Raw genomic sequence first — 23882 nt, forward strand, 5'->3', positions numbered from 1 at the left:
CTTCAACCATGTTTAAGCAATTGAAAAAAAAATTGTTTAATTATAAAATCACTCAATATTAATTCATATTTTATTGTAACTGACTAAAATATGTAAATACTATAATAAGTGTAATGTAAGATTAAATATGTTGTAAATAAAACACAAAAATATTTAAAATGTTCCTTCTATGTAATTTATTAAAATAATCATTTTGCTGTATAAAGCTTTACTCATAAACAACTTCTGCAGCTTGCCATAGCCTGTGGAGACAGCTATAAGTGCAATATAATATGAACAGGGATTCAAGAATGTTCTATGAACATTCTTGAATCCCTGCTTTTAAGTGCTAAACCTTATAACTGCTGGATCAAAGTTAACTTGATTTCTCTAACTTGTACTCAAAAATACAAACATACACTTTACAATGCTAAATCAGTCTGCTTTTATTAGCAAAGTATTTTGATCAAAATTTCTATGTTCTTCTAGTCAGTTTGCCTATTCTATACTTTAAAAATATCTTCTATTATTGTATTCTTTTAGTAATGATATTAAGGAACAGAAAATAATTTAATTTCCTTGTAACAAGCTTATGTTTTTCCTATTTCTCACTACTAATTGGTACTCTATAAAATGCCAATAGTGGTAGTATGGGCATTTTTGATTCTATAACCTCATAAAATAACCTATTGAAGTTAAATTAATATTTCATTTGAAGGGATAAACTTTACAGATCACATTTTTAAAGATCATAACATGTCTCTAGCAAAAATTCATTCTCTTCTTCAAAGACAAAACAAATTTATGAAAATCTTTAATAAAGATATTTAATAATTTACCCAAGTTTCATTTCAAATTTAAAGCACTATTTATGGTAGTATATATTAAAAAAAAAAAAAACTAAATCTTTAGATTACCCTAATGTGTTTTATCTTTAATCTGATTGCCTAACATGCTTTAAAATTATAACAAATTAGAGCTGATAAAGCACATATTTTTTTATTATCTGTCACACAATTGCTTATTATTTTTGATATTTAATCTCTTGATTCTATCTTGCAGAAAATTCAAAAACTTAAAACTTAAATTTTTCACAAATGGATCGAGTAGCTGATCTAAGTGATGCGCTTCCCTCTCATGTGAATGATATTGTACATGTTGAAGTTTGTCAAAATCAAAGGAGGTAAATATTTTCCTTGGTTTTGATTGCATCTTTATGACATTCATGTTGTTACTATACATTTTTATTGTCTCTATGTTCTTTGGTTATAACTAAAAAACACATTTAACACAAACAACTTTGCGTGTGCTTTTTTGTTGTTGTTGTGTAGATGTTTTGTTACTTACAAGAACAATTGGGTAGTGCAATTTTTTCTGGTCTTGCATTATTCATTGTAAATTACAATAATGTATGCAAGCTTAATTTGCACATACATTTTATTTACTAATTTATTAGCTATTTTGTTTACTATTTTGTTTACTATTTTATTTAGTATTGCCCGTTCTGCTGATTTAAAAAAGCATGTGTTTGAATTTTTATCAAAAATACCCCTGAAGTATGGGGATATATATACTGATTTTTCTGGGGATGACTTCCTAGCTGCAAATGTGGAATCTGTAAGCATATTTGATGTTGATGGTGCATCATCTATGGTAAATCACTTGCAATTTTTTGCATTTTAATTTTTTAATTTAATTTTTTTAATTTTATTTTTGTATTAATTTTTTTAAATCAGTTAAGATTTAAAAAGGTTCTCTTATGCATTACTTCATTCCTCTCTTATTGCATCTTTTTGTGATATAATAATTCCAATCCATCAAAATGAATTATTTCAGAACCAATCATTCTATGTTTGTATTTTATTGTTGAATGTTATGTAATCAGTTAACATATGAAAAACCTTACTTAAAATATTTTTAACAATCAAGTCTTTTAATTTGCTAAAACTAATAATAAAAGTAAATAATATAGATTGGTTACATAATTTTTGAAAAGAAAATAACTTTTTTTAAAAAAAAAATATTACCTTCACTGTAATATATTATTATATTAAAATAAAAATAAAGTATAAAATCATTAATTAGATACAAAAAATTTAGCATTGCAACCTGTATTGAATATAATTCGTCAAAAGCGTATAGGAAATGTTTTTAAAAATTATTTCCTATACACTTCTCTTTACGCACTTTTCCTATACACTTATCTTTACGCATGTTTCAAAACTTTATGGGAAACACTTCCTATAGACTTTTGAAGCCTCATGGTCTGTAGGTATTCCTAGAAAGTCTATAACATTTCTTCAAAAATGTTACAAAAATACAGTAAACTGTCTATGGCAATCTCATAGACTTTCTAATAAATTCCTATATGCCTGTGTCTCAAAAATAGCAAATATTTCCTAATTTTTATTAGAAAGCAGCTGTTGACCATACATTATAGCACAGTTTTTGAAAGCCCAGAAAAACAATTGGTTTGCTTTTACTACACTTGTAGAGTGTTTCCAGGGCTCAGGGGAGAAAGAGTAAAAGCTTGTATTTTTGATGTATCTCAAATAAGAAATTAAGGATACAAAATTTGTACTTTTTGTGTTAAATTTTAGCATCATCATGGAATATTTTTGTAGAATTTGTTTCAAAACTCCTTTGAAGTATCAAGAATGATTCCAAATTTCAAAGTTTTCATCCCATTGGTTGTAATATGAGTACTTAAGTATGTTTTTTGTTTAGCCATTTGGACAGTTTGCACTTGAAAACCTAGGTGATGTAAGTGATGAATAAGGGGAAAGATTTCATCAAGACATCAAAACAATTTTACCAGGAATGCTGGGATTAAACCATGGTGGCTGATTTTTGTTGGTACTTGAATGGAGACATCAATGTTCTTCATGATAAAAAGTCAAACAAAAGAAAGGTAACCATAGAAATCAAGTTACACTTTTGTGAAACTATCTCCTAAATCATCTAGAGAGAAATCTCAGCGAAATGGACAAAAATGGAATGATTTTTGGATTCATTATCTAAGAAATTGATTAAGTTAAAATATGTTATTTTCAGATTTTTTGTTGTTGCTGTTGGTCTTCGCTACTTTATGTAATAAATTACAAATGTACTGATTATATACAAAAGATGGTAAATTTAGCTGGTATAGCAATTTTTACTTCAATGTTAAATTTATTAAAAGATAATTATGGGTAATTCCATGTAACAAAAGTAGGACAAAAAATTAAAATTTTCTACCCATCCCCTTAGATTTTTTTCAAATTTTAATCACTGGTTCCTATCAATGAAACATGAAAAAATGAAAAGTTTAAGTTCCCAACTCCAATCGGTTCAAAAGTTTTGATGTTTTGAAATTTACCCTAAAATGCCATATTTTTTGTGTCATCCTTTTCTGAATAATTTAAGTTCTAGTAGAAGAAAAAAAACTGAAAATTTATATTTGACCATTTTTGAGGCTGCTAAATCCAATAACATATAGAACAAAACACAATTTAAACTTTTTGGTGATGATTTTTTTAATTTAAAATGGCCAAGACTAGGGTTTTTCATTACTGTTTAACAGTAACAGTAAAACAGCTGTTTTTTGGTCAAAAATGAAAAACAGTAAACAGCTGTTTTTTCAGAACTGTTTTTACTGTTTTTAACGACTTTTTCATGTTTAAAAAATATTACGTATTGGTGATAGGTTAGTGTTTTTCCTTGTGTTTTTCAAAGAGAAGAAAGTAAAATCTTGGGTGTTTTTAAAAGTAACACATTTAACAGTACGTATTAAATCATTTTAATTTGATTTAAGAATACAATAACAATGCTTATATATTTCAGCAATGTCGTCAGTATGGGATTTTGCTACAAAACGAAAAAATCCAAAAACAAAATCTTTCGAAGGACAATGCTCGCGATGCAACAAAATCATTGTCTGTTCTGGTAATTCTACAACTACATTGAAACCACATCTTAAGACACATGGAATTGATTTTGAAAGGTCAGCAGCTGGCACATCCTACGAAGAACCAACAGCAGAGAAAAGAACAAAATCAATTTTTGAATTTTTCAATCGAAAATCCCTCAAAGAAATAGTTACAGATATGGCAACTGATGGTATTTCAATTAGAGCAATAACTAGAAACAATTATATTCGTCAATCTATATCACGAGATGGTTACAAACTTCCAGCTAATGAATGTGATGTCATGAAATTAGTTATTGAAGATTTTAACAAGAAGAAAGCAAAAGTTGTTGAAATAATTAAGGAAAAACTTACTAATGGAGCAAAATTCAGTATGTGCGTAGACGAATATACAACAATAAGAGGAAGACGATTCTTTGGAATTAATATACATAGCAGCGATGATAAAGTCACTATTAAAATTGGTCTTGTTTGCATTGTTGGATCTTGTTCTGCTGAAGACATGGTTGTCGCTATGAAACAACATTTAACTGAATTTGGAATTGACATGAACAAAGATATTGTTGGCTCAACTCAGGATGGAGCAGCAGTGAATAAAAAATTCATTAGACTTGTGGATATAATTGGCCAGTTTTGCCTAAACCATGCTCTACATTTGGGTGTCTGCGATACTTTATATAAGAAAGAGAATGAAATTGAGGAACACTATTTTGATAGCGATGAATCTGATGAAAGTGATTGCTTTGATGATTGCCTTGATTTGCTAAATGATGACGACATTGAACAATCTGAAATTAGTTATCACGATTTGCTTAAAAATTCTCGAAAGCTTGTCAAATTCATAAAAAATTCATCAGTTCGCAACAACATTTTTTTGAGTAAAGTGAAAGCTTTAACAGGACGTGAAATTGAACTACATCTTGATGTAAAAACTCGCTGGAATTCAATTCCAACCATGTTGGACTCGATTGTTAAGACTGAAATGGCAATTCGAGAGACTTTATTTGAGTTCAATGCGACACACATTTTGGATTCAATTGATTTTATTGCTCTTCGTAATCTTTATGATGCTATGGAACCGATAAAACTTGCAGTTCAACGTTTAAGTCAGGAAGATGCAACATTAGCAAGTGCTGAAATAATTTTGGAGTTTATGTTTAAAAAATTGTCAATGATCAACAGCAAAATCAGTGAAGAATTGTACAATAACTTGAAAATCCGTACTGATGAAAGATTGAACAAGGATGTTATGAATCTTTTAAAGAGTTTAAAAGATCCTTCAAACACTCCAACAAAAGCAACATTGATATTTGCTGGTCGTCTTGCTTCTCGATTGTTTGGATTTGATGAAGAAACTGAAATAGATGAGTCGATACAATCCGAATCTGAAAATGTTAGTCTATCACTAAACAACAAATTAAACTTGCTTCTTCGTAAAGAACATACAACAACAACAACTGGATCAGATTTCAAATGGTTAAAATCGGAATTCACTCTTTATAAGAACACTGGACAACGTACAGAAAACCTTCAAAATTTATTCAATGCACTTTTAAGTATTAAACCAACATCAACTGACGTTGAGCGTGTTTTTTCAGTTTGCACAAATTTTTGCACAAAAATTAGATCGCATTTGTCCGACGAGTCACTTAAAGCTCTTGTCTTTTTAAAATTTTATTATAAAAAATGAAGAAAAAATTGTAGTTTGTATTCGAATAGCTGAATAAATAGTTAAAGTTTTTGATCCTTTAATAAAATTCAAAAATTGCGTTTTTTAATAGCTTTATTTATTTAGTCTGCTTCAAGTAAAGCTTCTAAATTTATTTTTGTAAACGACATTGACAAATATAAGGACATTGACGTTTTTTGCTCCTTAACTTGTGTCATTATTTTAATTTCTTGCAAAATTTTAAAAAACAGTAAAAACAGCTGTTAACAGCTATTTTTTTTTGAAATTGAAAAACAGTAACAGCTGTTTTTTCAAAACCACTGTTTTTGAAAAACCCTAGCCAAGACAAATTTTTTCATTTTAACACAAAATGTGGTAAAATGACAAAATGAAAAGTTTTTTGTTTTTTTTTTGAAAAAGAGAATAAAATTGACTCAAAAGACAAATTGAAAAAAATTGTCTTGGCCATTTAAAAGCAAAAAATGTCTCTCAAAAATTTGAAATTGTTATTTCTCTAAGTTTTTGGATTTAGCAGCCTTAAATGGTCAAATATCAATTTTCAGCCTTTTTTTTCTACTAGAACTTGAGTTCTTCAGGAAAAGGTGACACTATAAAATCCATAACAGCAAACACAGACAAAAAATAGGGTATTTTATCCTAAATTTTAAAACATCCATTTTGAACCAATTGTAGTTGGGAGTTCAAATTTTTCATTTTTTCATGTTTCATTAACAGATACCACTTGTTAAAGTTTGAAGGAAAGCTGAGGAGGTAAGCGGAGAGATTATCCTCCTTTTACATAGAATGTTAATTCTTAAAACTAAAAAATTCTTAAAAATAAAATTGAACTCTTATGTTAAAAATTTAAAATATTTTTTTGTTCCAATTTTTTCTCCAATTTTTTTGATACTTTAAAAGATGCAAGAAACCCACATTGTTAATATAATAAGTAATTTGGTTTCAACCAGTGTATTCAAATAAAAATATGAAATTTAATAAGTCAATATACACTTTACCTTATAGTTTATTTATATTTTTTTATAATTAAAGTCTTTTAATGTCTTTTATTTCCTTTTTATTTCATTTTCTTTTATTAGGCTATTGATAAATCAAAGTTTCAAGCAGTCATTCATGTCTATCAACTGCATACAGAGGGTGCTGCTTCCGAAGAAATTGATGAAGATGAACTCTCAGCTGCAAGTCATTGGATACTTCCTGCAAGTATATAATCTTCTTTCCAGAATATCTAACCACATCTAAATGCTTATCTTAAACACTTTTGTTTTTTAAAGTAGAGTAAAAAACTTATCATAGCAACCATTAAAAGTTCTTGAAAAATAAAATATTTTAGCTGAGTTTCAAGGAGTCTGGGAAAACCTTATCTTTGATTCTGAAGTCAAGCAACAGGTAAACTATTTAGTGCCCAGTCTCTTTCCATGATAAGTTGGGTTAAAAGTTCTTAATTCAAAGTGTTTAATTTTTTTAAATTTCAGCTGTTAAATTATGCATCAACAACTCTTCTTTTTTCTGATAGGTAAGTTGTTATCTTTTTTCTGGTAAGTTTTCTCCGAGTTTCAGATTACCAAATTTTCTCAGAATTAAACTGAAACTATTTTTGTGTAAATTTGGTAATCATAATATCTATTGCTTTTATGTATATAAGATGAAAGTAGGTATATAAAGTATATAAAGAAAACATATAAGATGAATGTTTATTAATTGCTAACTAAACAAAACATGTAGGATAGTGTATGAATGTATCTATAACTGATTTTATATATTCCTTTATAAAATCTTATGTCATGATGTCATTAAGATCTTTTTGATTCAAATTGTTTTATTTCAGGACAGTTGATCCAAATATAATTTCATGGAACAGAGTTATACTCCTACATGGTATGCAACTTTTTTAATTGTTTTACAAATTTATTTAAGAAAATGGTTTTAAAATCAATGAAGTAAAATTTTTTCAAAAATTTAATGTGTACAATTATTATTAGCAATTAAATATCTATATTGAATTTGCAGATTATTTTTCATTATTTAAACTTCATAATTTGTATAAATATCTTATCAAAGTGTTCTTTTCATTTGTATTTTGCAGCAACACATTTTATTTAATATTACTATTTTTTTATTTAATATTATATTTTTCATTCACTTTTTCCAAAAATGCTGCCTATAGATTAAAATCAAACTGCATAATCATTTTAATTAGTAACTATAAATAATTGCTGCATATATCAAGAATGCTTTCCTGTAATTAATCTTATACCTTAGTTTCTGTATCAGAAAATTGATTTATTATAATGTGCAGTACTCTGTGTACAACCCCTTGTAGCCTTCTAATTTTTTTGTAGACTGGTTAAAAATATTTCAGTAAAAGCGTGTTCTAAATTTTCTGTAAAATTGTGAAACTAAGTCTATCTTTTTTTTTTTTTTCTTTCTTAATTTCAAAAATTATGTTAATGGTCATTTAATGAAAATATCTTGAAGGCAGTTGAACCATGGAATGAAAACTGTTTTATTCTATTTTAAATTGACATCTGATTCAAGTCAATTCAAACAATTGTTAATTTAGCAATTTTGATTTTAATCAGTTTTCAGTATCAGAGTCAAAATTGATGGGACACACAAAGTTTTCCTGGGATATCAGATACTATTTCCTGGGATATCAGAATCTTTTCCTGGGATATCAGAATCTTTTGATTTTAATTTTCCTAGGAAATTCCCTGGAACATCCTATAACCATGAAGAATCCTGTTAATTTTATTGCGCTGATTTTTTTTTTTTTTTTTTTTTTTTTTTTGCATTACTTTTAGAAACAGTTTAAAGATTTTTTGGTAAATTAAAGTTGAATATCTTTAAACAAAGTTTGATAATTGTAGTTTGATAATCATTTTTTTCTTGCTTATGTGGTTACATCTAAAAATTTAAGTAATTACAACAATTCCTCACAGAGAATTGAACATCATAGATATCTTGTAAGGTTATGTATTTTTAAAGGATCCAGAAATAGTCAAACCTTGAGAACCATTCAAGATTTTCTTTTATCATATAACAAAGAATTTTATATTCACAAAAAATTGTCTGAAATGCGGCTTTGGTCATATTTAAATCTAGCATCAATGATAATGCTTCATCTCCATGGATGACTCTTCATTCTTAGCTAAATATAGTTTGTTGATTGCTTTGACCTTTTCTGAGAAAGCAGTTGTTGGTCTTATAGGAACTCCCAGTCAATAGTCCAATCATTGTTGTCATAAAGTTTCAGGAATATGTAGGTGTCTGTGGGATATATCAAACAGCCTCTGCCAAATGTAAACACAAATCTCCCCTAGCATTAGAAAATTAATAATTAAAAAAATGAAAAAAAAGGGATACGAAACACTCATCAAATTCATGTATCAATAAAGCACTCATAAACTGAACAGAAACATAAACTGCAACAGAAAAATAAACAAGCAAAAAAGATAAAAAAAAAACATCTTCATGAATTTCAGCTTACCCTAAATCTTTAAGATACTTTTCAACTCCACTTTCTTGAAGATAACAACTGACAACAGCTGACCCTGGATTAATACTTGCTTTAATATAAGGTTTGAAAGAGAGGCCCGCCTCTACTGCATTTTTAGCTAACAAGCCAGCACCAAGTATAACAGAAGGACAAATAATAACCACATGATTTTAATATTTGATTTTTTCTTGATAAATATTTCTGCCAATGAAAATAAATATTTAAATAAATATTTCTGTCAATCATTATTATAAATTTTTAGCATGAAATGGTGACAATGATTTTTGGATATTTTAGTACGCTCTGTCCAAATACAGAGGGTTGATGTTATTTTTGTAGTTCATGTAAGAAAGGGGTTTATTAGAGGCATGTGTATCTTTTTATAAGATCATTTATAGTTTGGAAAATGAAGTCCTAAAACAGAATACCTCAAATTTTGCTTTGGTTTTGTTGTAATCTATTCTCAATTTAATTAATTTTTTGTTTATTGAAATGAATCAAACCAACGTAATATAACTTTTAGAAGCCTCATTCCGAAGTTTTTTTTTTTTAGGTCCACCAGGCACTGGAAAAACATCATTATGCAAAGCACTGGCACAAAAACTAGCTATTCGTTTGTCAGACAGGTTTTGAAATGAACTTACATTATAAAAGAATATTTGATATTTAAAATGTAAAGTGTGCTTAAAAATTATTTTTTAAATAATAATAAATATAATTAATATCAAACAAGAAATAGCTTGGATATAACTAAGTCCTTGATTTAATTTTTAGATTTCGTTATGGACAACTTATAGAAATAAATAGTCACAGTCTGTTTTCCAAGTGGTTTTCAGAGGTTTTCTTATTTGCATATTATTATATATAATTTTTTAGAAATCTAATAAATTTAAATCAGTTGTTTGCATAAGTACATTTTTACTTTATGCACTCACTAAATCTTTTTTCTATAACCTTAGGTAATTTAAAATACAGTCATCATCACAAATAAGTAACTTAAAACTTGTAATTCAAAAACATGACCTGATTTAGCTGTATCTCAGACACAATCTCAGACAGATTCTTGGAGGAATTGTTGGATTTAAATTTTGCAAAAAACAAAACAGATTGCCGTTGTTTCTACTTTTTACAATTTCTGAGCAATAAATGTCACTAGAAGACAACTCATAAGTTTAGTTTCATGAACTTAAATATGCAAAAAAAAATTTTGCTAATTTTTAGATTCAAAAAAGTACACAAATTTGTTTGTTAACTCTAGTTGTCTTTATAAAAATGACTTGATTAAATCAGGCCCAAGAAAGACTTCATATTCTTTCACTTTTCTATCAGAACTATGGAAATAATTGTTGATAATATGATGCAATACGGTTTACCAGGTTTTAAATCATGTTTTCCTTTCAATTTGTAACAAATTGTTCTTTGACTAACATCATATTTTGCAGTAGCTTGCTCGCGTCAGCTTTTTAGATTTCACATATTCAAGATTTGTAGATTTTTACTTTTAAGATTTTACATCTTTACATTTGGATAGGTCATCCTCTGTATGTTCTTTGTATTTTCTGGTCTTAACCTCCTTTGTGTAATGACTTTACATATGGAAAAAACTTTATTAATTTTATTTGACCCTAGAAATTAATTAAAGCTATAAAAAAAAAGTATGAAATTACTCTGCTTATATAAAATATTAGCATGAAGTTTTAGAAAGTAACGGTTTTGGATGACCGACAGCATTTATGGTAACTTTGTACATTGTGAAAGTTACCCCAATTTCTACCAAAGAAGTACTTTACTTACAAGATTGTTAAACTTGTAATTTTTTTTATTTTTTTATCGATAACATGTTAAACACTTTGTATACTTCAAACCAATACCATAATAACTCATGTTGCGAGAAATCGCGTTTATAAAATTATTTCATATGAGTTTCGTATTGACACTAGAACAAATCGTCGGATTCTAAAGTGATGTGCATTTAAAGTTCAAATTTTTAGTTACTAAATTAGTAAAATTTGTCTTTGACAAATCGTTGTGCATAGTTACCAATGTTTGTGCAAAGTTAGGCACTTTTACCGTACTTAAAACAAAGTAAATCCTGCAAATATGAAATCTATAATACTTAATACAAAGTAAGCCCTGCAGAGAAGAAATAGGTCTTAGACCAAGTATAAGTGTTTGTCAAAAACTTAACTGACATTTTTAGCTCTGCATATTTATTTAGATAATGCTATCAATCAATGTATTAAGTATCATAGAAGAACTTAGTGTTGCTAATATTTTCAACGGTGCTAAGAATCATCCCTGATCATAAAGAAAATCATCTTTGTTACTATCTGATTCTTAGAATTACAATCTATTCTTAGAATATTGATTTTGTTGATTTTAGAGTGGGAAGTTAGTGCAAAAAATGTTTCAAAGAATACAGGAACTTATCGATGATCCAGAATCCTTAGTTTTTGTTCTGATTGATGAGGTGCTCTCTTGATTCTCTTGGTGGTCTCTTGATTTTAAGAATGATATGATTTTTTTTTATAAAAGAAAAAAATTTCTTTTTGTTTAAATGATAAATAATTTTTAGGTTGAAAGTTTAACTGCAGCTCGCACAGCCGCTATGAAAGGAACAGAACCTTCAGATGCTATTAGAGTAGTTAATGCACTTCTAACACAAATAGATAATATTAGAAGGTTAGTTTTCACCAAAAGAAAAATTATTGTTTTTTTGTTGTGTGAATACTAACCATGAATATTGTGCAAGTATCCCACAAACCTCTCTGTTCCGTTCATTATGGTATATCAGCACTGCGCAATATTTATTATCATTTTGATCAGAATATCGATGTATTATTGCTGTAGTTTACAATAAGGCTCATCTTTTTAACTTTAGTTAATTTTTTTAGGTATCCAAATGTCATGATATTAACAACTTCAAATATAACAGGTGCAATTGATCTTGCATTTGTGGATCGGTAATGTCTTTCTTTCTTTACGGTAACCGAAATATCAAGTTTAAGGAGTAAATTTTTTAATCCTAAAACAACTTTTTCTAGAGCTGATATCAAGCAGTACATCGGTCCTCCCTCTTTACATGCAATATTCACAATATATCACTCGTGTATCACGGAGTTAAAAAAGGTTTTGTTTTACCCTTAAATTCTTTTAAAAGTTTTTATTTACTCGTAAATTTTCTTTGACTCATCATTAATTTCATTACAGAAACAAATTATCACTCGTGCCAACTTACCAGATCTCAGGTATAAGAACCGGCGTTCTTTTTTTTTGTATATATGCATATATATAGACACACTTTTTACACTTTATCTAGTATTTATATTTATCTAGATTACTTATTATCTCTTTTTTCGTCTTTTAGAACGCTAAAAATGATGAGGTATAAAGTTCTCTATTGTTAAGTTGAATATTAAGAAAATGTCGTTTCTGTAAGAGCTTACTTTTTGCTCTTCGCGTAACTTCTATTTATTGTGATAAATTTTAAAGATTCCAAGAAAACGAGGCAAATTCTATCAGTTTCCAGCTATTGGAAGTGGCAAGGTGAAATTTGTAATTTCTATTATAAATCAGTATTTTTGTACTGTATATTTTAAAAAAAGATGCCTTTTAAATAATTATTTTTTGTGTTTTAAGTTTTTGCAAACCTAAAAGTTTTGACAGCTTGAAAAACACTGGTTTATATGTCTTTTTGAAGTGATTTTTAGTCGATGCGCTGTGAAGGGTTGTTTTTATTTTTAGAAAAAGTGTTGGATTAAGTGGTAGAACGCTAAGAAAATTACCTTTCTTAGCGCATGCTCTTTACCTACAGGTACTTTTGGTTTATAGTTTGTTGTAACATAATGTAATATGTATGTATATAGTATATATGTTTGTATGTATGTATGTGTGTGTGTATGTATGTATGTATGTATGTATGTATGTATGTATGTATGTATGTATGTATGTATGTATGTGTATATATGTATGTATATATGTATGTATATACATACATATCTATATATCTATATATAATCTATATATATATATATCTATATATATATCTATATCTATATATATATATATATATATCTATATATATATCTATATCTATATATATATATATCTATATATATATCTATATATATATATATATATCTATATATATATATATATATATATATATATATATATATATATATATATATATATATATATATATATATATATATATATATAATTATAATTAAAAACGATAAAGAAAAAAACTTTTATTATGGAACTTTAAGTTTCATGCCTAACAGCAATCATCAGCCATATATTACAAAATTAAACGTTAAAATTATATATATATATACAGTGCTTCCAGAAAGTATTAGCGCACTCATACTTTTTTTTACCTAAGTGAACTTCAAATGAGTATAATTCAAAAACAATAAAAGGCTGATTGATAATTTTTTTTTAACTTATAAAATAAAGCAGAATTACTAATTGTCAAATATATAAAAGATATTTCTTTATTATTATCTTGAATTTAATTAGAATACAATAAGTATGAAAAAAAAAAGTTAAAAAAGTGTGCAAAAGTATTAGCGCACTTACAGTTTTTCAAAGATTCTAAGAAAGTTTAATATTTCATGTGACCACCTTTGTTTTTAGGGTATGCCAAGACTCTACGCGGCATAGAATCTATAAGTTTTCTGATTAATTCTTGTGGCACGGTGTTCCACAACTCTTAGATTTGCGTTTTGAGCAGCACCAAGTTAGTGGGTTTGCTTTTTTGTAATTTGCAGTCCATCCAACTCCAAAGATTTTCAATAGGATTTAAATCAGGTGAGCGAGCGGGCCAAGGTATTAGATTCAACCGTTTTTCTTCCATGTATTGCTTTATTGAGCGTGCTGTGTGGCAAGGAGCGTTATCTTGTTGAAATTGCCAGGTGGAGTCAGCCTTGAAAATGTCCATTGATGGCTTTAAATAATCTTCTAATATCTTTCTATATCGATGTTGATTAAGGCGATCAGTGTAAAGATGCGCCAGTCCATTGCTAGATCCAGCAATGCAGCCCCAAATGCCAATTGAACCTCCTCCTCCTTGAACTTTTGGCATGATAAAACGAGGATTACATTTTTCGTTTTTGTATCTCCTCACAACAACCCTTTTCTTGCGATTAATAAGTTCAAAATTTGACTCGTCCGAGAAAATTACTTTTCTCCATTGCTCTACAGTCCATGCAGCTCTCTCTTTGCACCATTCTCTTCGCTTGAGACTGTTTTTGATACTTAATAGTGGCTTCTTTGTTGCAAGGTATGAGTTGAGATGTTTTTTCTTCATAAGCTTGCTAATTTTTGATCGGCTAACTTGATGTGCACCCAACGCTGTATTCAGGTCTGAGGCGATTTTGGCTATGCTCATGTTTGGGTTGCGTCTAGCGAGCATAACTGCTTTATTTTCGTCCCTTTCTGGCATTTTTTTGGGACGACCAGAGCGACTTTTGTCTTTGACTGTTCCAAACTCATAATTTTTGAGTGTTGTTCTAATGCTGCATTCACTGATTTCAAGTTGACGTCCGATTTCTCGATTGCTGAGACCACTTTTGTTCAGGCCAACAACTTGCCACTTTGTTTCAATTGATATGCTCCTTAAACCCATATTTTTGTTGTTGCAATTTTAAAGTTTTAACTAACTGTATTTCAAACAATATTTACGCCACTTCAATTTATTCCTCTTATATTTTTTATTGACTATTATTAATCAGCAGAGAGTTTTTAACAAAAATTAACCAAAAACTTTTTCTCAAAGGAAATAAACGAGTGTGCTAATACATTTTAACTGAGTGCGCTAATACTTTTGCACGCTTAATTTCAGCCATTTTTCCGAGTAGTCATTAAACTTCTAATTAACTCATAAAAAAACAAGCAGGTTGACAATATTTGACATTATAATTAAATTTAACTGCTTTTACTTTTTATTTTAAAAAAAAATATTTCAAAATTAAAATTGCTTTACAATTTATATTGATTTGAAGTTGTCCATAATAAAAAAATTACGAGTGCGCTAATAGTTTCTGGAAGCACTGTGTATATATATATATATATATATATATATATATATATATATATATATATATATATATATATATATATATATATTAGGGTGTGTCAATTTTTAAGGTAAAATGAACTTTTTCAACTTTTCGAAACTTTCAAACTTCGCCATTTTTTAAGAAAAGTGATATTTTCAAAAATGAAATCATTTTAGTGCTAGCTTGGTAAATTTTGATTCTTAATTCACTTATTTTGGTTTTTACCAATAATTCGCAATTTCTCTTTTTTTTTCTTTAAAAAGTAATTAATACGTCATAATCAGACCGAAAGGAAAGCTCCGGAAACAATTTGACATAAAAATGTCAAAAAGAACAAGGAATGCCTTATCTATTAAAATGAGTAATCTTGTAGGAAGTGGAAAAGAACTTTATACATCTGAACTTCCAACAGCTAGAGATATGCTAAGATATGGTATATTTTTAAGAGAAATTAATGATAAAAATGTTAGGAACTATACTGTAGATCGTCTAGTTACCGATATGTTACCCGCTTAACTTGGCCAATGGTTGAAAGCAAATGCACTTTTTACATATCCTATTGTCATTCATGAAAAAACAATTTTCAAAAAACTTAAGTGTTTATGGAAATCAGTTGTTGATTTTAGTATTGGATGTGGTAAAAAAGCTGAAAAAGAAAGATTTAATTTAAAGTTAGACAATCTTGTGGACATCTTATTTTGCAAACGTAAACTAATCCTTTGTTCAGAGTACAAATGTGATTCAGAATGTATGGAAAAAATTCATATAAAGTGTCAATGTAAGAGAGATGAACAAATACCGATTTTAGAGCTTCAGTTCATCCACTCTCAGAGGACTAAAATTGGCAGTTTTGGAACTTTCCACATTGGTGGTGCAGATAGGAAAGAATCCAAAAAAATTAAAATAAAACAACAAAAACAAAAAACAATTAAAACAAATAAAGAAGGTAACTATTTAAGTAGAAAGCTTATAACTACATCACATACTGAAACATGTATGTGTATATATATATATATATATATATATATATATATATATATATATATATATATATATATATATATATATATATATATATATATATATATATATATATTTGTTACTTATTTTAAAGCCAGATGAAACGTTCAATCAAGTAGAACAAATCAATTGCATGCAGAAGAATGAATCCTTATCTCTTTTATTGCCACATATTGAGCAAGTAAGTTTAAAACTCTTAGTTGTATAGACTTTAGTTTAAATACAGATTAAAAATATAAACAATTTACTTTATTTTTCAGGATTATGAGTATAGTGAAAATGTTCAAACAATTTGTATAAACAGTTGCTCTTCATCATTTAAAGATGGCAGTGGTCAGAAAACAATCCAAGTTGATAATCAAACTCAATGTAAATCTTCTCTGAATCAAACATGTTCAATTTATAATACTATGAGTATTGAAAATATTGCTCTGGCTAGTATGAGACACCAAACAAGTTTAAGAGAAACTGCTGAAATAGCTACAGCAGCTTTGATAGATGCAAAGATTATAAGCAAGAGTGATTGCCATCTTATTATAGATCATAATAAGGTAAAAAGGGCTCAGGAAAAATTGGCAAAAGAATTAGACAATCAGTTTGAGGTAGACCTAGAAAAAAACCCTGTGTCATGTCTTTTTTTTGACGGGAGAGTAGATGCTACAAAAATGTTTGTAGAGGTAAATGAAAGAAGTTTTCCTAGTCTGATTAAAGAAGAATATTACTCTGTTGTAAAAGACCCTGGTGGTGACTATCTTTTTCATTTTGTTCCAGATATGACCAATAATAAAAAAAAAGCTGAAGTTATTGCAGATCACATAGTTGAATGGTTAAACAGTAAAAACCAAAATCAAAATCTCATGGCTATTGGAGGACATAGCACAAATGTTAATACTGGTTGGGCGGGCGGAGTCATGCAATGGGTAGAAAAAAAGTTAAATAGAAGATTAGTTTGGATTGTTTGTGATCTACATACTGGTGAATTAGGGTTAAGACATTTAATTGAACATTTAGATGGTCCAATGCTTTCTCATAATAAATGGTCTGGACCACTTGGGAAAATGCTTGACACAGCAACTGAGATTGAAATTAATACCAACTTTGTTAAAATAAATTTAGGTCCTCCTTTGATTTATCTTAGTCAGAAGATTGTTAATGATTTAAGCACTGACCAAAGTTATGCTTATCAAATTTGTCAAGCAATAAAGACTGGAGATCTGCCTATCAGGTTAGCAATGCTGCAAATCGGACCAGTCTGTCACAGTAGATGGCTAACAACAGCACTTCGATTTTGCAGAATTTGGGTGTCTAATCATGGCCTTACTGGTACAAATTTAGATAATTTAAAAATAATTGTGAATTTTATTGTTAGTGTTTATATACCTAACTGGTTTAATATTAAAGTGCATTCAAGTTGGGTTGAGGGACCTAGACATGTCTTGTATCAACTAGAGTTACTTAGAACTCAGAGTAAAAATGTTTTAGATATTGTTATGCCAACAATTAGACGATCAGCGTGGTATGCACATTCTGAAGCAATTTTACAATCCATGCTTTGCAGCAAAAATGCAGAAGAAAGAAAAGAAGCTGTAAACAGAATTCTTAACATACGAGGAATAGGAGATGAGGTAACTCAAGTTGGAGATAGTAGTCTCAGAGTAAGAAGAACACCAGAAATAAATCCTAATGCTAAACAGTTATCAGACCTTATAGCATGGAATTTAAGTGTAACTGAGCCTCCACTTACCTGCACTCTTACCTCTGCCACAATCAAGGAGTTTGTAAACTATCCTATGGAAGTTCCTCACTGGAATTCTCATACGCAGTCAGTTGAAAGATGTGTCAAAATGGTAACTGAAGCTGCAAGCCATGTTTACACACATGAGCGAAGAGAATCATATATAAGTGCTCAGCTTGTAGGTAGACATTTAATGTCACGAAATAGAAGCAAAAAAGATATGGCAACTCTCGTAAAACTGTAGCACACTTGTCCAAAAATGAGAATAATTACTCCGAAAAGCACCGGAAAAACCCTTTGGTGGGAACAATATACACACCTTCCTGATATGAAAAATCCAAAAATTGAAATCTTTTATGACCGTCCGAGAAAAAAAATTCAACTTGAAGTTTTCGGCATTGTCCAAAAAGTTTGCAAAATGGTACAATATGTATCTTTGGAATAAAAATCATAAAAATAAGTCAGAAATTGTATGTTGACTGCTTTGAGAATCATAATAAAACAATTTTTGCTTTTATGAACTTTTTATTCTCAATAAATACAAGGTTATTTTTTCTTATGTAATCAAAAATTTCTTTACAGCACTTCCACATATTAAATTCAAAAAACAAACAGTGCATTCCTTTAATTTTAATCAGAATTTTAAATTCAAAATGATGATTTTCTTGAAAAATTTCAACAGGTTTTCAAGAGGAGCCAATGCTTTCACAAGTTCTTGCTGTTGAAATCAATAAGACAATTTTGTAGGTTTCGCAAATATTCTGGATGGTCTATTGCGATTTTGTATCTTTCCCAATGTGTCCTGAAGTTGTGATGCAATGCCTCTGTGGCCTGCTCACTGTACTTGCCAAGAGATTCCTTCCTGTGATCAATGAATTCCTTGACATGAAAGAAGACGGCGTGGACATTAGGGATCACACTTGCCTTTGGCAAAGAAAGGAAGGAATTTTTAAACTGTGTGATTTTTTCAGCATAGTTACTCTGCAACTGATTTCCAAAACAAGAGGACACAACTGCATCAAACTTTCTGAGTGTATCAATCCATGGAAAAACTTGGAATGCTGAGTCTTCTTCAGCAAGTCTTTGAAGAAGATCAACATTTTTTTAAAAGTTTTCGGCACTCATTGCCAGCAAACTGGCCTCCATGAAATGGCTGAAGCTTGATGTGAAGTGCTTTTGGCCATTTATCAGCTTTATCCCAGGTTTCTTTCAGTGTTTTAAACAAATGGTTCACCAAACCAAGAAAAAGATGAAGTTCCATGGGTGGGATCTTGTCAAGAACAAAAGTAGAGTCATACACATCTAAGAATGGATTATGAAAAACATTTTGAAACTGCTTGGCCTTCTTGTGGTCCAGACCTGAATCTTGAAATGAAGCAAAGTACTTTCGTATTGAGCCAAAAGTGCGGAGTTTTCCACATTGTGACAAGTTACGGTGATCCGCATCACACCAAGTACATGGATGAGAGCTGGCATGGGATTGAAGCCCGCAAACAAGGTTTGCTAACTTCTTGTCACAGGAAAAAGAAAAATCTACCCCACTTGGACAAATTAAAGACAAGATGCTTTTGAGGTTATCATAAATTTCAGGAACATCCTCCGCAACTGCAACGAGAAGTTGGCGCTTAACTCCACTGTCTCTGGGTGTTTGAAATAACATAGCCTTTTTGCCTGGTGGTGAAATGGATGGAAGTCTTGTTTCTTCTTCTTGAATGCCAAGACTGACTTTAAGGAAACCACCTCCACCATCGATGCCCAACTTCACCAAGTAGTCACCTTGAACATGACGTTGCAACAAGACATCATTCAGTAGCTCAGACAGATTTTTGCAGTGAACCACAAGTTGTTTTCTGGACTGCTGCTTGTCATTTGAAATGGATATGTATGTGTGTGAGAAGTGGTCTGCCAATTGCTTTCCAATGTCAAGAAACTTTTCTTTAAATCTTGGCTCGACAACTTTTGTATTTGTGACTTGGTTTAATGTAGACGCAAGTTTTTTGATGTTGTTGTTTGACAGTCCAGTGTTGTTTTGTATGCAGACAAGATCTTGAGCTCGTAGAAGTGGCCCATCACCAAACAGTCTCTTGGGGTTCGAAGGACCTTTAGGAAAGAAATTTGAAAAACACTAAATTGAGACACTTAAAAAGCAGTGGCCTTGTTAAAATGCAAAACATATTATGTAGTACTTTTACTGTTGAAGTATTAAGCAAGATTCCCTTTACCTGGAGTAATTGGCATGGGACGGCCTCCACCACTTTGCGTAATCCTGACAGTTCCATGAGGTGAGGACTGTTTTGCTGAGATAACAGTCGATGCAATCTGTTCACTGGCTTTTGGGTCCTTTGAAGCAAGTTCTTTAAGATTTTCTCTGAAGGTGTATTAATTGCACTGATGTGACACTCCTCTTGCAACAAGTGTGAGACAGTTTGAACATCTTCTTTGATTTTGTGAAGCTCCTGAAGATTCTGATTTGTCCAAAGGGTGCTTTTGAAGTGCTTTCAAATGACCAATTCGACAAATAATGCAATCACAAGGCTGACCACATGTCTCTGGTCTAACCAGGACTTCTGTGAAATCATAAAGTTTTGGGAGAGCCACATTTTCACCTTTGCACTTTTTTCCTAAAAGAACCCTGCAGGTATTGCATATTCCACTTTGAACTCGTGAGTCAGAAAAGTCAAGTGTGAATGAAACTGATTTCTTAATTTGTTCAATCAAAAAACTTGTCAATTCTCGAGTACATTTGTTCAAATATAGGAAACAAACTGTTTTCCTACAGTCATCATGTTTTTTAACAGAATTTGGCATTTTTGCTTTGAAGTTAAAAAAAGGTTATCATGCAGAATTTAACACTTCGTCAGGTTAGAATTATTTTGTTCTATCTCCCATTTTAAATGTTGAAAGAAAGTTTTTGATTTTTTTCTAAAAGTAAACAATTATTTAAAATTTTACTATTACTTTTTTAAGAAATAATAACTTATTCTTTAAATAATTTATATTTAAAGAAACTATTTAGAAAAAAATTTCAAAAAAAAAATTTATTTTAAAAGTGATTATTACTTTGTAAAATTTACAATTCATTTTCTCCCAACGTTTAAAATTGGAGATAGAGCAAAATAATTCTAACCTGACGACTTGACAAAAACTGCTTTTTCTTGGAATTACAAAAACTTGTTTAGAATTAAATATTACTCACTAGGCCTTCGTTATAATAACAAAATGTTTTTAATACAATTTCTGACAAATTTTTATGATTTTTATTCCAAAGATACATATTGTACCATTTTGCAAACTTTTTGGACAATGCCGAAAACTTCAAATTGAATTTTTTTTCTCGGACGGTCATAAAAGATTTCAATTTTTGGATTTTTCATATCAAGAAGGTGTGTATATTGTTCCCACCAAAGGGTTTTTCCGGTGCTTTTCGGAGTAATTATTCTCATTTTTGGACAAGTGTGGTAGGGAAGTAGATAAAGACTTTCAAAAATGTTTAAAAGGCTAGAAACTTTGACCTTTATTGTTATATATACTTTTTATTTTTTTTACTCTTTTCCTACGCCTATGCATGGTGTCCGTCGTACACCATGCGAATTGATAAAAAAAAATTATCAGTGCTATTCCATAAACAAATATAAATATAATGACTAACGTCTAAAACGACCAAAAATGTGAAATATTGAAATCAAAATTTACCGAGCTAGCACTTATTGGAATTTAGTTTTTAAAGTTTCCCTGCAGTTAACTAATCGTAAACTTACATTTTTTTTCTACTCTTTTTTAATTTTTGAAAAAAAAAAAAAAAATCGACACACCCTAATATATATATATATATATATATATATATATATATATATATATATATATATATATATATATATATATATATATATATATATATATATATATATATATATCATAAATTTCAAATAATGTTTGCATATTTTTAGAAATATATATTTTTTTATTTCAGTCTCCGTGTGTGGTATCTCAATCCCAATTCATCAGCGCACTCTCTGCAGCAGTGGATAAACAAATAGATGATCGCTGCAAACTTTCTTCTGAAATAAAAAAGCAGTTCGAACCTTTTCAAAACTTTCCGACTGATCAAAACCAAAGCGATAAACTTCTTGCGCATTCATCAGACTCGAACGATTCCAAAATACAAAGCGGGTTTAGTCATTAAGTTTCTTAAGACTTTTGCTTTCAAATCTAAGATATTCATTCTCATCTTTTTTTCAAAATAGGTTTTAATAAAGCTCACTTCTTTTATGGGTCTTTATCGAATTTTATGGCTTACAAGTTTTAATCGTTAATAAGCGGTTGCTTTCTATCGGTAATGTAAATTAAGTCTGTTAAACTCATGTTTTAATCTTTTGTAAATTTGTTTTAGAACTTAAATGCTTTATCAGTCGTTTTTAAATCGAGGTAATTAAGGTTTAGAGTCCGCCAGCAAATGCCTTGTAGTCTGTCCACTCCTCTTTGGAGAAGTCCCCGTTGCAAGTCGACCCAAAGTTTGCCTCCCTTTTGAAGAGTGGACTAAAAAAAGATAAGTATCAGTTTAGTACTTGTACGCCAGCCGACTACACTATTGCAACCGACTATTACACTTGATCATAGCCATCAGGCCGTCTTTCAATCGATGTAGCAAGCATTTTCCACTAACTTCAGTCTTAAATCTCTGAATGAAGGGGGAGCAGTTACAATTACCATGATATTGTAGGGTCACTTATATTCCTTCTATATACACTTATTACGCTTTATATAAATCTACATATTGTGTTCTACAGTTAATACGTTTTCAAAAATGAAAATGATAAAATGTCATAGTCAATCATTTTCTTTTTGTATATTTTACCAAATTGCCTTTTAAAAATCTTATTACGTTGATTAAAAAAACAATACTTGATCATATCAAGTTGATATAGACCACTTATCCTGCCAATTAGTGACTGTATTTTAGTCTTTAATGGGGTCATAGTTTCTGTTATTTTTAAGATGTTAAATTAGATGTTTAATTTTTGAGCAATTCTCTTAGTTTTATTTTATGTAAAATGTTACAACTAAAAAAATGAAACAAATTTTGAAAACTCATTAAATTTTTAAGATAACGTTAAAATCCAAAAAGAGTTTTTTTTTTTTTCGGGGCTTCATTATAGTTTATTTTAAAATATTTATCTAGTTTCCATGCCTCCTCTTCGTCTTACAGTTTCAAGTCTTGGCTGATGAAAAAAGCCATTGTACAAAGTTCATATCCTATTTGTTAAGACAATACTGTAGCTTTCGTAGAGTCCTTTCACGTTTTTTTGCTCGCTAATTATTCTTGTATACTTGCTGTTTTAAAATAGCCCAAAAGTTTTCTATTGGGCGATGTTCTAGTATATTTGCACGATTATCATTTTTACCGACGAAATTTACGTTATTTTCCTTCAAGTAGTTAATCGCACTCTTAACATAATGAGTTCTTGCTGAATCTGGCCAAAATATGTAGTTATTATCTGCATGATATTGGCGCAAATTTTACCTTAACTACCTGGACATTTTCATACTAACCCAGATCAAATAAACAAACTTTTCACAAAATTTACTTTCTTTACGACACTGGTCATCCATTATACAAGACGTTATCGCAGGTGAGGAATCGTACGTACGTGATTTGATCGTCCAAGATTGGACGATCAAATCACGTACGTACGATTGGAATCTCTTGAAAAAATATCAACAAAATACTTTTGATTTATACTGGATGTTAACCGCAGACGAGGAAACCATGTTGGATTCCTCGTTTGCGGCTAACATCCAGTATAAATCAAAAGTATAATGGATAACCGGTGTCGTTATGAAAAGGCTTTGTCCATGGGAATAATTAGTTAAATAAAAATATAAAATGCTGATTGGTTTCGATTTGTATAAGTTTCTTTTAGTGTTGCAATATTTTTATGCAAATCGAAACCAAACAACATTTTATATTATCTAACTTACTATTCTTCATG

The 23882-nt window shown here is 29.5% G+C and overlaps 1 protein-coding gene and 1 pseudogene across 3 annotated transcripts; both read left to right on the forward strand.

Annotated features, from left to right (window-relative positions):
• The first annotated feature begins 1003 nt into the window (after positions 1–1003).
• Positions 1004–22295, forward strand: LOC145188358 (pachytene checkpoint protein 2 homolog). 2 transcript variants are annotated; one of them, XM_090091417.1, is made up of 17 exons: positions 1004–1162; positions 1473–1632; positions 6653–6776; positions 6907–6962; positions 7049–7089; positions 7402–7451; positions 9626–9698; positions 9847–9910; positions 11456–11542; positions 11648–11754; positions 11967–12035; positions 12117–12201; positions 12283–12320; positions 12440–12457; positions 12565–12618; positions 12817–12886; positions 21863–22295. In XM_090091417.1, exons 1-17 carry the CDS (start codon positions 1077–1079, stop codon positions 22073–22075), a joined length of 1395 nt encoding a protein of 464 aa, XP_089947543.1. In that variant the 5' UTR covers positions 1004–1076; the 3' UTR covers positions 22076–22295. The 2 variants fall into 2 exon arrangements, with proteins under 2 accessions (XP_089947543.1, XP_089947546.1); XM_090091420.1 differs by lacking the exon at positions 1004–1162 and adding an exon at positions 2707–2890 and having other exon boundaries at positions 1507–1632.
• LOC149893565 (uncharacterized) lies at positions 15339–20103 on the forward strand (annotated as a pseudogene). Its single transcript, XR_016453645.1, has 3 exons — positions 15339–16084; positions 16248–16338; positions 16418–20103. The product of XR_016453645.1 is annotated as an uncharacterized LOC149893565 (transcript).
• Positions 22296–23882: the final 1587 nt, after the last annotated feature.

This window comes from Hydra viridissima, unplaced genomic scaffold (genome assembly GCF_058129835.1).
Source record: "Hydra viridissima isolate aposymbiotic clone 2 unplaced genomic scaffold, HvirCarnegie_v1 scaffold_1, whole genome shotgun sequence".
NCBI lineage: Eukaryota > Metazoa > Cnidaria > Hydrozoa > Anthoathecata > Hydridae > Hydra > Hydra viridissima.

Bases quoted from the DNA above. Each gene is read 5' to 3' on its own strand.
- LOC145188358 (XM_090091417.1), top strand. From the start codon at position 1,077: ATGGATCGAGTAGCTGATCTAAGTGATGCGCTTCCCTCTCATGTGAAT. The intron at 7,452-9,625 runs GTATGCAACTTT...TTTTTTTTTTAG, and splicing joins CAGAGTTATACTCCTACATG to GTCCACCAGGCACTGGAAAA. The intron at 9,911-11,455 runs GTTTTCTTATTT...TGTTGATTTTAG, and splicing joins TTTCCAAGTGGTTTTCAGAG to AGTGGGAAGTTAGTGCAAAA.